The sequence below is a fragment of the Serinus canaria genome, chromosome 8 (genome assembly GCF_022539315.1).
Source record: "Serinus canaria isolate serCan28SL12 chromosome 8, serCan2020, whole genome shotgun sequence".
Classification (NCBI taxonomy): Eukaryota; Metazoa; Chordata; class Aves; order Passeriformes; family Fringillidae; genus Serinus; species Serinus canaria.
Genome location: NC_066322.1, coordinates 10,405,993 through 10,420,382, shown reverse-complemented (window position 1 = coordinate 10,420,382; position 14,390 = coordinate 10,405,993). Strand labels below are relative to the sequence as shown.

Sequence of the window (14,390 nt, the reverse complement as noted above, 5' to 3'; positions counted from 1 at the left end):
CATTTAGGTAGCTAATCCCAGCATTCAGTTTCTGCAGGCTTTGAGAGTAGATAGCCTAGTATCAGGATGCACTCTAATTTCTGGTTTTGGAGAAACAGAGACATTCTTTAGAAGGTTCTTGAAAAAAAAGTTGAGCTAGGAATCCCAACTGACTGCTGAGAGAGTTTTAATCGGCTACTGAGTCCTAACACATCCCAAACAGTGTGGTCAGCCTCCTTTAGGTTATCCTTGTCTCCTGTCTGTAAAACCAGAATGCTGATACTTATCACTGAGGATGGAAATCCAGTAATTTTGGACTTATGGAAACTAGAATAGATAAAAGTCTAGTAATATACATTGGGGAATTGTGTTGATTGTCAGCAAGTTACTTCATCATTAAGTTATGTTTTTTGTCCAAAGATTAGTAAATAATCAAAAACTCAGGGAGCAGTCATCTTCATTTTTTTTTCTTTCTTTGGTAAACAGCTGCCTTCTGTGAAAATAAAGTTTCTGGATTTCATGCTTTTTGTTTAGTCTAATAATTGGTATTCTAGCCAGTTGTTTTTTCCTTTCCATGTTTCTTTAAAAACACAAGCTAACCTGAAAAGGACTGTTTTCTTTGCTCATCTATGTCTATTTGAACACAATTCTGCTTTTTCTCTGGGCTACTAGTCTTGAAGGTAAGATGTAACCAAAACAGATTTTTTTTTTTAAGGGAAAGTTTACAGAAACCAAAGGAGATTGAGTAATATCCCTGATCTCCCAATCTTGGAGGAGTATGCAGCATGAGGTCACATACAAAATGTGCCATGGACTTTGGTTGCATTTCTTATCTTCATCCTTTAAATCTGTTTTTTGTTAGCCTCAGGATTTTGTTTCTTTATTTACTTACTTAAACAAATAAAAACTGTCTACCTTGAAAGCTTTTAGTTCTTTTTTCCACAATAATCCTGACACTTTTTTAGGTGTTGATAAAAGGTTGTTAATTGAGAAGCTCCAGGCAGAGTTCTTGGTCCTTGGACCTGTAAGGGATGGTACAATGAGATAGTCCTTTCTGATAGAGAAATCACTTACAGCTGTATTTCTTAAGATGTTTATGTATTTAGCATGGCTGGGGCTAATCTGAAATTACTTCTTCTGCTAGTGGTCTAATTTCCACTACTGCAAAAACTAGGAATGGAATTTAGTAAGGAAGTAGGATCCTCATGACTTTTTTGTGGGTGGAAGCCCTTTCAGTGTGTTTGTGCCAAGATGGCATTTCAGAGGGTGAGTGGCATTGCAGTGTCACTGCTCTGAGCTGTCCCTGCCCCTCTGCCTGCCCTGCACTTCCCAAGGGCAGAACTGGCTTCGTGTCACCGCTTCCTTCAGGGCTGTGAAGGTAGGTCGTGGGTTTTCGTGGAATGTCTTCAAAACTTTGTTTTCTTGGGCCAATTTAATGTAACTAATCTTCTTCAGCTGCTGTTCTTGAGTTGTCCAAATCAATAAATAGAACTATGTGTTGATTATAATTGTAAATTAATTTCATGAGAAGCCGCAGCTCTTGATAGAGAAGCAGAATTAACCATTCATCATGTCATTTTAGAAACAGGGATTTGGATCATCTTTCCTTGTATTTGGCCATACAACCTCCCTGGGGAATTTGCTTACATACTGGGGTGAAATTTAAAATATTTACTTTTATTTTGCTGGCTACAGGGCCGTAGATGCAGTTCCCATCTCTTTCAATGTAAGCACTTTGCTTTTCCTCTTCTATCTACTCATTCCTTTCATTTGTTTACTTTTTCCTCAGCTGGAAAATAGCAAATATCAAATGATCAGGCTGTGTAATACTTTGAACTCAGGTTTGCAAACTTGTAAGAACTGTAATTGGAGCTTCTTAAAATTTTGGTTCAGTGTTTCCCAAGCCACACTGGTGAATGTGGATCTCCAGCCATGTACCCAGGGTGGGGTTTTGTGGTGGTGTCTTCCAGTCAAGGAGATCCCGCAGAGTAACTGAGAAGCTGCATCACCAAACCTGCTGAAGGTGTCCTCCCCTGCCTCTAAGTAAACTGGCTGTATTTGCTGTGAGCCTGGCAGTCTGTAAGGAAGGGGAGAATTGACAGAGCACTTACTTTTTCACCTCTCTAATAGAATTCCTTGCCAGTTGGGCAGGAAGGGAGGGCTGGTTTATAGTTGTTTCTGGGGTTTTCCTCATGAAATAGAGTTTGTTGCTTTATAAGTATATATGATATTATGAAAAAGAATGTGGAGGACTGGAAGCTGTCTATTTATTAGACTGTAAGTGATGTATTAAAAAATACCATTCAATTATCTGTGACCTTTTGATATTAATTGAAATACATACAAATGCACATCCTAACCATTCTGCTTATGTCTTCAGTAGTGTATTTTTTTCAGCAGTCCTGAAATTTTGAAGCAAATCTTGTAATTAGTTCTTACCGTATGGTGGTTGAAATGCAGTTTCCCTCAGCAAATCTGAGGGAAACTGAACTGAAAGTTTTATTCCAGGAGTCTACAAAATTGTCCTTTTGCCAGCACTGAGCCATGACTGGATATGGTGGATATGTCTGATCCAGGGACTCCTACCTAAATTTAAATGCTCTGAATCTTACAGGGTATAACTATGGGGTCTCAGCATTAACTGCTTTGATTTAGTGATCTGCCAAAGTATATACTAATATTTCATTATTGTTCCATAATATCTCACTATGTTTTATATGCCTTCATTTCATGTTCTCATTCCATCTCCTATTCATTCTTCATGTATCATGACATAAACTTTGTAGAGCTGCTGTGTAGGCATAAGACCCAGGTTATTTTGAACTAAAGAGAGAGAAACCCCAAGGAGAAGGATCAGCCTAGAGACCACATTGCCAAGGACCCCTTTTCCTTGTTTGAGAAATGTGTCAGTTCATATATTTTGTATGCAAGGGTAACAGCAAGAGACATCACTCCTCAATAAGAGGATCTCAAGTAGATGAAGTTTTTTGATTTTTACAAGCCGCAGTTTAAATTCCATGTGAAAGGCAAAGCAGCAAAATCTGTCTCTTCAAGTAGATTTTGTAATATTCAATTACATGAGTTTAGTTGTGGCCATTTTTTTAGTAATCTAAACACTGAGTTGTATTACTAATTTCTTTTTCTAAAAGGATTTAGGTTCCAGTCCGTGAGGATGACATGCTGTCCCTGATCAGGACATGATGAAGGAATTAACCATGGTGACGTTTTCATATTTGAGATTAAAAGAAGACACACATCTGCCAAATGCAAGCAGAAGGAAAAATCTTGTTGCTTTTTCTAAATCCTCTGAAAGCAGCTGGATTTTTAACTTATCCAAATTGTGAAATTTTGTTGAGATTGATGTCCACATAACAGTGTGGAGTAGCACAGAATATCATAAGAATTCAGGATGTGTGCTGGTCTCATAAGAGAAAAGTCAGAAAAAAAAGCAAGAGTGCATTTTCTCTTCAGTGGAATAAGCCAATTACTTCCCTTTAACTTCACCCTCATGCAGGCACTTGTTTAAAAACAGCAGATGTTTACAGTTACTGACTGTGACTTGTTTTTCTCATTTATTCTGGAGAAATTTTTTACTTTACCGTTTTTTTTCCTGCACAAAATCTGAGCAAAATTTAAAGGGTCCACAGTGTTATCTAATTACATTATTTCTGCTTTCTCCACTAGCTCTTTAGCTACCTCAGCCCAGCATGAGCATGAGCATTGAGAGTTGGAATAATGTATCTGGACCTGGAAGATGTCGGGGAGATTTGCACCCTTCTGTCATAAGTGTCATGATGCTCCTGGCTGGCTGGCTTATGAGGATGGCCTTGGAGTCCAAGCACCATAATGAGGCTATTGAGATGAAGCTATTTACTACTTCTAAAGCACTAAGAGAGTAAAAGTTTTTAGTTTTCCCATTTGGAAATAAAAGCATTGTCAAAGAGGCACCTATTTATGCAGGTGCATAATGTAATAAATACATTGTCATCAAATACAAAGGAGATGCTCATTTGTAGACTTCAGTTCTGTACAGTTCTTTTATTACAGAACCACATAGCTACAAACAGTGTGATTTTTCAAAGTTGGATTTGCTTGAAAGATGTGTACTACTCTATGGGATGCTTCATGCAGGATGTTTTACATCCTGATTTGTGGAACACTGATGTCTGCAAGATTTGTGGATCTTGCAGGAAAAAATACCTGCAAATCAAATGTGTGTATCTAAAATGAGGTTAACTTGGATAGCTTCATCTGGTAGCAGAATGGTAAACAGCAAGGCTGTACCCAGCCCTACTCTAAATTTGCTCTGGGTTACACCTACTAGGAGCTTATCATTATGAGCATGTTGGCAGTGACAGTATGCAATGCCTATTTCAAAGAGATTGAACAAATAAAACATGTCCCTAGATGGATTTAAAATGTAGAGTGCCCCTTTCTAGTTTTCTGTAACTTGGTGACTCAAAATGCGGCACCAAGAAAGGAGATGAGCAAATGTTGAATGATATGAGATGGCAGCTATGGTTGGCTTAGAGAACTGTTCTGCCTCTGGCACTTTGGATCATGAACTTCATCACATCCAAGAAATGTTAACAGCTCGGCCTGGGGGCTTTAGCAGCTCTGAGAGTCTTTGTGGGTTTGTACTGACAGCTCCCCTCCATCAGTATGCAGTGATTGGCATGCGGGGGGCTCACATGCAGGAGGGTCTCAGACTGCTATTCTTGTGCAGAAACACCATGATGGGCATCTGAGTGACGTTTTAATTTGATAATGAAAGCACCATTAAATCAGAAAAGAGAAAAATGCCTGTGTTTGTGGCACAAGATATTTTGTGTGACCACTGAGGTCATTTGAGACAGGCCTGCTGTTGAAATAGTTGTACAAGTTTGCCAGCAATGACTCACTACCGTGGTGGCTGCAGATAAATTCCAGTTGCTTTCTACTTGTTTTTGAAGTTTTGGTATTAGGGGTTTATGTATGTTGCCTAAAGATTAAAATTCTAGCAAGCTTAGGTTTGCTTGAAAAAAGTTAAATTTTCCACATTTCTTCATATCTGAAATGCTTCAACAAGCTATGATCAATACATCCTGCTGTCCCTTCTGACTGTGTCAGAAGGGGATGTGATATACATTAGCATCATTAAAGCCTTTTGTTTTTTCAGTCCTTCACTTGCCTATTTATGAAGAGATCCTGACTGGCGTAAGAACGCAAAACATTTGGGATGCTCCTTTCTCAGATGTTTTCTTATCTCTCTCATTTATAGAAATGTATTATGATATCACATCCTCACCTATGGAAACCACATTCATGGGTTTTGTTACGCCTGTCTCTTTCTCTCCATGTCTATATAGTACATTTAGAGATATCTATATTTTATTGTAAATAATTGTAAGCGTAAATGGCCAAATGTATTGTTCTTCCATCCTACAGATGAGGAATTTTGATAGTAAAATACTGCATATTTGGACCATAACCATGCAGGATATCTGTGGCAGAATTAAATAGGATCCGTGTTCTTAAGGTTTTTACGGTGGTTTTTAGCTTAAAAGGTCTTACAAAATTAAATACTTACAATGACTATTTATCTTCTCTAGTTTCTTTTCTCTTCTAGCTGTTGAAGGTTTAGATTTTTATTCAGCAGAAATAGATTTTATTCTTTAAGAGACACAGAGGTTCTGTATGTATGTATATATTCAGAATTGTAGCCAGAGAGACCATTCTCCTACAGTTTAGGAGCTATAGGAGGTTTTGTACTCTAAGCAGCTAGTTGTAAAATTAATTGTCCATCTATTGTCCATCCAGTTGGAACTGGCCAATGGCCTCTTGAGAGGTAATGCAGGACCAGTATAAGAAAAATGGTTACTACCAGTTCAGCATGGAGTTACTGTCCTTCCTATGTGTAATTTTGAAACTCTGAATCCACATTCATTGCAGGTAGTAGTAGTTTGCTGGTTGATAATGGTGATGCCTGGGAAAGAACATGATTGGGGTAATAACGGGCTCTTCAGAACTGATTTTGTGGTTCTGCTCTGTGGGGCTGCACTGTCATCTTCATTTGAGTGTTGAGCTGGAGGAAGAAACCTTTCATTACTTGCCTGTTGCTGATATTGTTGCAGCAAGAACGGTGTTATCAATTAGTCTTTGCAGCTTCCACTGAATGTCAAGCAGGGAACTGGAAATGCTTTTTTGTTGTTCTTTGAAGGAAGATTAACAATCCTCATATTGTGGCTGACACTAGATAATGATATCTAGATAATAAGATATCTAATGTTACTTTGAAAGCACAAGTGAATTAATTACCCTTGTAATGCTTTAATGAAATGGATGAAGGTGGTGAATAGGGACACAAAATTAAATGTTTTTTTAGGTAACTCAGTAAACCTATAATAAATGCATGTGCAGGAGTGAAATATCTTTAATTGAGTTGCCACTCTTGTTTCTGTACAGAAACTGAATGAAAAAGCACCCACATATTCTAAATTCGGCCCACGAGTCACCAGCCAAGCTGAATTAAGACACACCTCAACAAAGCAGCAGCAATGTCATCTCTTCCAAATGCTGAAAGCACTCATCCCTTGATGATACCCTGCCAATACTGCTTTGTTTCAAATTCTTGAAACTACCTTCAAGTAATCTTCTAAATAATACTTTTCTATAATTTTAACTTCGATTATAACTTAGCAAAATAACCAAAGCAAAGTGCTGTTTGTCTTTTTTTCTTTTGAAAGGTTGAAGTCTAAAATGATTATTGATATTTTTCTTCCATGAACTTTACCTGGCTAGCTATGAAAATCTTTCAGCAAAACTAGTGGTTTAGTGGTATTTCAGATATCTTTACCTCTGTCCTTTGTTTGTTGTTCTTTTGTGATGCCATAGTACAACAAATAAATATGGTCTGTGTTTGCAGTTACTCCCTGCGGCTATTTTCTGCAAAGCTATAAGGAGAAAAATTGCTTGGATGATTGCAAAACTAGTTCATAGCCAGGAGAATCCTGATTCTGTACTTGTTTTTTTACAGGCCTCCAGAACTGGCATCAAAGTATGCCAATTTCTCTGAGGGAATGTGCAAGCCAGGCTATGCATCAGCGCTCATGACTGTCATCTTCCCAAAGTAAGTAATCACTGTGGGAGTTTTTCCCCACTTCCCCCGATGACTTCTCATCCTTCAAGGTGGGTGATAGGCAGAGTTTGTCTTCAAAAGTGCCATTGCTCTGTCACTTGATTGGTTCATGGAGAGAACAGTGTTGAAATTCTGGACAGTTTGAGTGGTCAGTGGCAATGGCTTAGTTGACTACAGTCTGACTAACTTTGCTCAAAGAGTAGAGACTCCCGGGTGCTGAGTAATAAAACAAATTATGTTGTTGCATGATAGATGCATTTTACAAATGTGTGGTCAGGCTCACTGCTAGTACCAGATGATGCAATGCTTAGGGAGCTTTGGTCATGATTAAGTTATCTGGAATAGATAGTAAAGTGTGATGTTTTATTGTCATTGGGTTTGGGTTTCTTTTGTTCTTGGGAGATCAGGGTAAAGCATCCCTCAGCTGCCTGGAGTTTATAGAATTGCTGGGAGACACTTGAGAAGATAGATTGGCAGGAACATTAATCTGTTGATGCTCAAGGATTTCAGTTTGGTACATTGAATGGAAAAGTTGACCAAACAGTTTGACCGTTGTACAAGCTTCTTGTTCACATGGAAATGGTGCTCTAGTGCAACGATCTCTTTGGCAAAAGAGATTGTGGACTTCTTAACATAACTGGCACTTTTCCAAAGGAGATATTTTATTTCTTTTGGGGAGGGAATTTCCATGACCTGTGCATCTAAAGGTTAGGTTGAGTGATCATGGCCTTCAAGCCAAGCCTGAAACTGGTGGTATCTTCTTTGTTTCTGTTGACAAGCATGGTGACTGGAAGCTTTTTTAAAATTAAAAAATACATCTGACATTGCCTTGTAACCAGTAGATACTACAGACATGCCTTAAAAACAAAACAAAACACTAAAGTTCTACATCACCAGTGTAAACCAAACAATTATCAGTATTATCTTCTGTGAGAATTTTGGAACTCTGGATAGAGTATAAATACTAGAACTGAAAGTGAGTGCTTTTAAATCTGTGTTTGTGTACATACTAAATGTAAATAGTAGAGAGCAGGATGAACTCATTATTACAAAACTATTAATCTTATTTTAATTTAAAAAAACACTTTGGCTTTGAGAAGGAGCTTTTTAGCCTCTTTGAATCTGAAGTGATATTTATTCTCTCCCTCAGCAGCTGCTAGCAGATCTCTGTTCAGTCACCTCCCAGTAGCTGACTGCATTGATCTAATTCCATGCAAAGAGGTACAAACGTGTCTCTAGTCGAAGCAAGTGTTCATACATTGAAAAATTGTATTCACTGTTTTAAAGACAGCAACTCTCCAGCTATTTATGTTCAGGTGCTTGTTTAGCATGGACCCTAAAACTTAACTAATGTTGACATTTTTTCCTGGGATGTCTTTGATTTCTTTACAAATTGAATTCAGTGTTGGACATTTAATTATTTTACCCAGTTCTGCTGTAAGGATGGCTGACCAGTAGTTCTGAAAAAAAAATCAAGCTGCACTTAAAATTTCTTCTCTTCTGCAACTTTCCTTGTACTCACAGAACCATGAAAGTTAATATTACCAAACCAGGTATTCAATATATTTAGAACTCTTAAAGCCAAGTTATCATGCCTGTTTATTTAAAGATTCAAGCTGCATGATTTGTTTTATTCTAGCTTCTGTTTTCAGTTGTTTGTGTCATTAGGAAACCATCATCTCTACAACTGACATTTTTTAGGTGCGGTCTTTGTGGTAAAATGTGTGTTTTTGTTGGGTGTTTTTAGTATTTGGATAAAGTTGGTTTGGCTATTTTCAAGCATGAATAAAATGAATAAATGTTTTCCCATTTTAAGGTTCCTTACTTTTTAGTGCACTTTTAAATGTAAATAGGCAAACTATGGTGGAAATATTTGAAACAGAATAAATGTTTCTCAGAGGATGTAGCTCTTCTTGGTGCTTTTTTACTGGTAAAAATGAGAATTCAGACTTTAGCAGGCATAAGCAAGTGCTGGATGGATTAAAGAGCAATGGCCTGAGAAATACCAAAATGTGGTTGATGGTAAGGAAAGACTTAACACTTGTTTGTTTGTTTGCTTTAATGAGGTCCTCAGTTGATCATTCTAGCAATGCTTGATCCCTTCATCAATAATCCTATCTGGAAAAAATCCTGGGCTGTGAGTACTAAATAAAGGGTCAGTTATTTCTAGAGAGCAATCTGGATTGCCTGATTTAAATGGCCACAGTCCAACAAAATACATGTTAATATATCCAACATGAAATAAAACATCTGGGAGGAACAAATACAGATTTTACCTTCAAGATAGAAAAAAAAAACTCTCTCTTGGAAACAGACAGAGAAATCTTCATGTCATTTAAAAAAAATACCATTTAAGTGCTATTTCGTATGTGCACAAAGAAAGTTGAGAATTTTGTGTGAAACACTGACTTAAAATTAAAATACAAAACCTCACAATCCAAGATTTCCAGACTATTGTGTCCAGTTTCAATGGTAAAGTGTGAGGAGGGAGAGGAAATAAGAGATAGAAGAAAAGCCACAAAAATGAACAACGACTTGCTTAAACAGTAAAGTAAACAAGACTTCTAGAAATAAGTCATCTTTCTGAAGCAAAAGTTGTATCCAAATGAGGAGAATAGGAAAGAGCATTAACTTTGGCAAGTTAAATATAAACCATAATGAAGTAGAGCAAAAAAAATGTTGAGGAACAACTTTGTCGAGACCTAAAAAAAATAATAAAGGCTTTTGTCTAACTGTCAAAGGCAGAAAGCCTGTCAGAGATCCCGATGAGCTGATAGAGGTTCATAATATTACATGTGAGCTGAGGGAAGGTAAAGCTGTTGCAGAGAAGTTATTTGCATTGCTATTCACTGCAGAACAGTTCCCATGTGGACCCTTCGTTTCCAGGGGACAGGCTGGGGGAATGTGACAGAAGCTTGACGTTTTGGAGCGAATTCCAACACAAAGAATTGCTAGGAAAAGTTCTCACTTTGTGAGCAGCTCGGTGATGAAGTTGCCGAGTTACACATGGTTGTGTGTGATCATTGCTCAAATTGGCCTTGGAATGGAAGAATGAAAAGCAGTGAACGTGCTGGGCTTTTCAAGAAGGGTCTGGGGGGTTCTTTGGGAAAGTGGAAGCTAAGAGCAAGCCTGGTTTCTGTATCAGGCTCCTCTTAGAACCTAAAAATAAAGAATAGAATTAATGTTTGTTCACAGATAAAGAGGAGACAAGTTGTCTTCTGCAGCAGGAACTTCTGCCCTATAATCTGCTTGTTTTGTTTCAATGACTGGATCAGCATTTGATGACGGTGATTTAACTAATACAACACACCTGGATTTCTTAAAGAACCCCCATAATACACACATACAAAAAAAAAAAACCCTAGCAAACAAACCCCTGCCCAAAAAACCAAAAACAACCAAACATTTGCTGTTTGAAAGATTTTTGGAAAGTTAAACTGATGTAATGCTGTAGTGATGAGATAGTGACTAGGTAAATAGTGAAAACTGTATGGAAAAATTAAGAAGATTGGACAGTACAGGGATGTTACTCCTGGAGTCTTCTGGAAGAAAGTGTGCTGGGATCTCTGGTGTTCCAAGTGCTCATAAACTACCTGGAATGGAGGATGAATAATGAAGCACTAACACATTTTTCCAGGTGGTAAGACCAAAAGCTGACTGTGAGGAATGTCAGAGGGATCTCACAGTGGTAAGTGGTGGGGCAAGAAGATGTCAGGCCAAATTCAGTTCTGATAGAGATAAGATTGTGTTTGTGGAGAAGGCTGATCCAACAGTTTGTGGTGTGTGGTGGACTTAGTTGTGCCTTAGTTATAGTCTGTGAAGTAGAGCAAGTAGAGGGCATTGACAAGCCTGTATAACATAGTGAATGATGTGGTTGGACAAGATTTGGAGGTATTAAATGCAAATATTGTGCTCCAGGTTTAAAATAAATAAAGGTAAGTGGTACTTCATGCTATTTCTAGTTATATTTTTCTGCAAATGGGCTCCATAATGGGCAAAATTTTATTTAAAAAAATAAAATATACTCTTAAGTATTCAGGTATGGAACTCTCCAAGTGACATCCTAAATGGACGTTGAGGGTAGCATGTAGCTTGATGTAGTCTGTCTTTCTTAGGCTTTTTACTGGAGTGTTGTCCCATGGACACAGACATCAGGTGTTGGACAAAAGGGATGTCTGGTCTAATCCCTTGTGCCCATGCCTTTCTTTTCTGGGTTTTTCAATGATTGTGCCTTAAAGGCAGAGTGACATAGCTTCAGAAAAACATGCTGAAATCCTAGTCGTGACAGTGGCTTCACACCAAGGGAAGTGGGTGCATGATCTCAGTACTGCATCTCCGTGTAAGGTCTGGCCAGCTGGGCTGCTGCTCACTGCAAATGAAGTAGCTATCTAATTTCTCACTTTCCAGGACAATAAGATTCTTCCTCTTACAAATCTCTCAACAGCAGATAATGACTCCAAGTGCCTGAAGTGAGGTTACTGGTTTCAGAATGATCCAAAGGAAATGGCGAGTGTGTTTGGTAGAATGGCATCAGTAGGTCGGTGAATTAGACTACTATGTTCAGTGAATTACACTATTTTAGCTGCTCTGAGGTCACCTACAAGTCTGGAGTTAATGCTTTGACCTTTTTGTAGAAGGCACTAACTTGTATTTGCAGTGGTAACACTGCAGTCTCCTGCATGTCTGGCCTTGCTGTGGAAACGATGCTGCCTGTGTACAGCTCTTTCTATGCCCTATTCTTTATCAAATGAGAAAAGAGATCTCTGCCCACAGTTTGTGGCTGACATGCCAGCCTGGGACAGTTCAGCTACTCAATACTCAGCTGCAATTTTCCAACCACAAGCTCTTGTAATTTGGCAGCTAACACTAAAAATTAGAGGAGGCGGTAAATAGAGAGGGAATGTCTGCAGCCTGCAGACTTGTGTATCTGTGTTTGGTAGGGGAACATGGCAAAGAATTATTTAAAGAATATCTGAAAGTATTTCAGAGTAAGGGAGAAGGAGAAGTTCAATACATAACAAATCTGTTCGTGTTGTGACCAAAATAGTGAATTTTTGATTTGTGATTCAGATACATAAGACTGTTTTTCCACCAAGGATATGATTGCAAGCATTTTCTAGTGAATTGGTGCTAAGAAATAGCCTTATATGAATCACAAACCTTTTAAACTTTTAAGTCTGGTTTGTTTGATTATTCTGGTGTGAACTTCTATTGATTAGCAATTTGTATTTTCTTTACAGCCATATTTTTCCCCCTCCTATTTTTCAATACTGTAGCCTGCTCATCACTCAGACAATAACCAGCTCTCCTGTAAAGCCTTCTGGGTTTGTATTTTCATGCTGAATTGCTTCTTTGTACATAAAGTTCAAAAATTTTAAAGCTTTCATATCAGCAGAGAGTGCATGACAAGGATTTATGCCAGCCACAGAAGTTTCAGTGGATTTCTCTGAAGTCATTCTTCTGTGTTTTTTTTTTTTTTTTTTGTGATGTTTAGTTCCCCCTTGATTTTGTAGGTCATAGACTCCTGTGCCTTTCTCCACTTCCACAGGCTGGGGGAGTATAGATAGGGCAGCACCAGAAGGCCTTCCTTTAGAGTGTAGACTCCTGTCTCTTTCACATCAGAGCTTGGTAAAATTTCTTTGCCATTTCTTTCTTACAGATATGGTTTTGCAGTTTTTATACTTTAGGGAAAAAACCCCATTCTTATATGCAAATGGGGGATAGGGACTTTGGCTGGAACTGGAGCTCCAGCAAGGGCTTTAGTAGGAGTCAGGATAATTTAAAAATGTGGTGCCCTGATCCTAAGTATTTCCACATTCATTTCCATATCTCCAGGAAGCTGTGCTTCTTTTAACAAGCACACAATAGCATCTGTCCATCCCACACATTTCTGCTTTGTTGTTTAGATAGTCAGAAAAAAAGTATTCCAAAAAGAGAATTTTTTTAACCCTCTGCTTGGAACTGACTTTATGCATGTCTGACTGTCTTCATGCCTCATGAATTACTGCCATAGCCAACATGGGCTTGTACTGAAGTGACAGGACATGAGCTCAGTGCTTAGGGGCTGTCAGTGCAGCTGATGGCTGCTTCCTCTGTGATTAACTATTTAAGGAGAGCAGAGGAAGGTGAGGGATGGCAGCTTCATGTGGCTCCTGAGAGCTCATGAAGAAATAGGCTGGATAATTAATGTGCCACTGAGGATTCCTGCAGGGATTCAAAACTGTTGCCTGACTGCAGTGTGGTGCATCTGCTGCATAGCTTGGGGTCTTCTCAGGTGCAGTGGACAGTATCTCTTAATTTTTTAGGATATATAAAATTGTGTGTGTGTGTGTATATATATGCTGAATTAGTTATTCTAGTTATTGATAGTAGGGTTTTTTTTACTTCTCAGTTTAAGTATAATGTATATCTCATTTTAAAACACACTGAGCTGATTCATTTTGTTAATGTGAGCTGTGAAAGCAGCTCATGTTCAACAAAGAGTGGACACATCTCAAGACTCCACTGAAGTCAGGGTCCCTGTGTCCCAGACACTGCTGTGAGAGTTTTCTTCTTTCCTTGAAAACAGGATTGATGCTGTTCTGGGAATGGGGAGTACTCAAATCCCTGTCCCTTCTATAAACCTCTTGTTCTGTGCCTGTACATTCATCCAGGAATAATGTGTGATGGTGACAGAGATGGTTTCAGAGCTCACATTTGGAGTCCCAAATAACTGCTGTAATCACAGCTCTGGGAGGAACTTCCTAGGTGCCAGTGCCCAAAAGGTGTTTGGGGAAGCTGAGCTGCTGACCTGGAATCTTCATCAAACCTCCCACCTGTCACTACATCAAAGACTAAGAAAATATCATTGTTGCATTATTGAGGTTTGAGTTTGAAGGGCCAAGTTGATGCAGGTGTATTTTCTTCTAGGCAGTACTGAACATCATCAATTTCCTTCATTTTCTTGGTTAACTGTGACTAAAAGAGTTCAAGACGCGCAGGAGGGGAAAGGAAGGATGAAAGACAAGTTGTTGGTCAGTTGAGCTGTCAGGGTTTTCCATTTCTCCAAGTTCCAGGCTGTCAAATGCCTGCCTGTGCCATGCCAGTGGATTGAAGCCTGCTGCTGCTCATCCTTACCTCCTGTCACCTCCTTATTCTGTGTTTTGTAAATCCCAGGCTAAACAAACATGCAAGCCAAAACACACACCCTCTGAAATCACTGCTGGTGTCTGGGTAGCACCTCCCCACGCAGAGCTCTGTGGCTTTTCCAGGAACACATCTTCCCATGCAGTCAGCTGCTGTTCCACTGTCACTG

General features: G+C 38.7%; 1 protein-coding gene across 8 annotated transcripts in view; it reads left to right on the top strand.

Moving 5' to 3' along the window:
- Positions 1–14,390, top strand: part of ST3GAL3 (ST3 beta-galactoside alpha-2,3-sialyltransferase 3) — a 171,256-nt gene that overhangs the window by 54,644 nt on the left and 102,222 nt on the right. For all 8 annotated transcript variants that reach the window (XR_007778204.1, XM_030226393.2, XM_050977790.1 and 5 more), the window contains one exon: positions 6,995–7,087. Coding sequence is in view for 7 of the 8 variants with exons in the window: in XM_030226393.2 (XP_030082253.1) it covers positions 6,995–7,087 (93 nt within the window). In the remaining variant the exon portion in view is untranslated. The remainder of the gene's footprint in view (positions 1–6,994; positions 7,088–14,390) is intronic.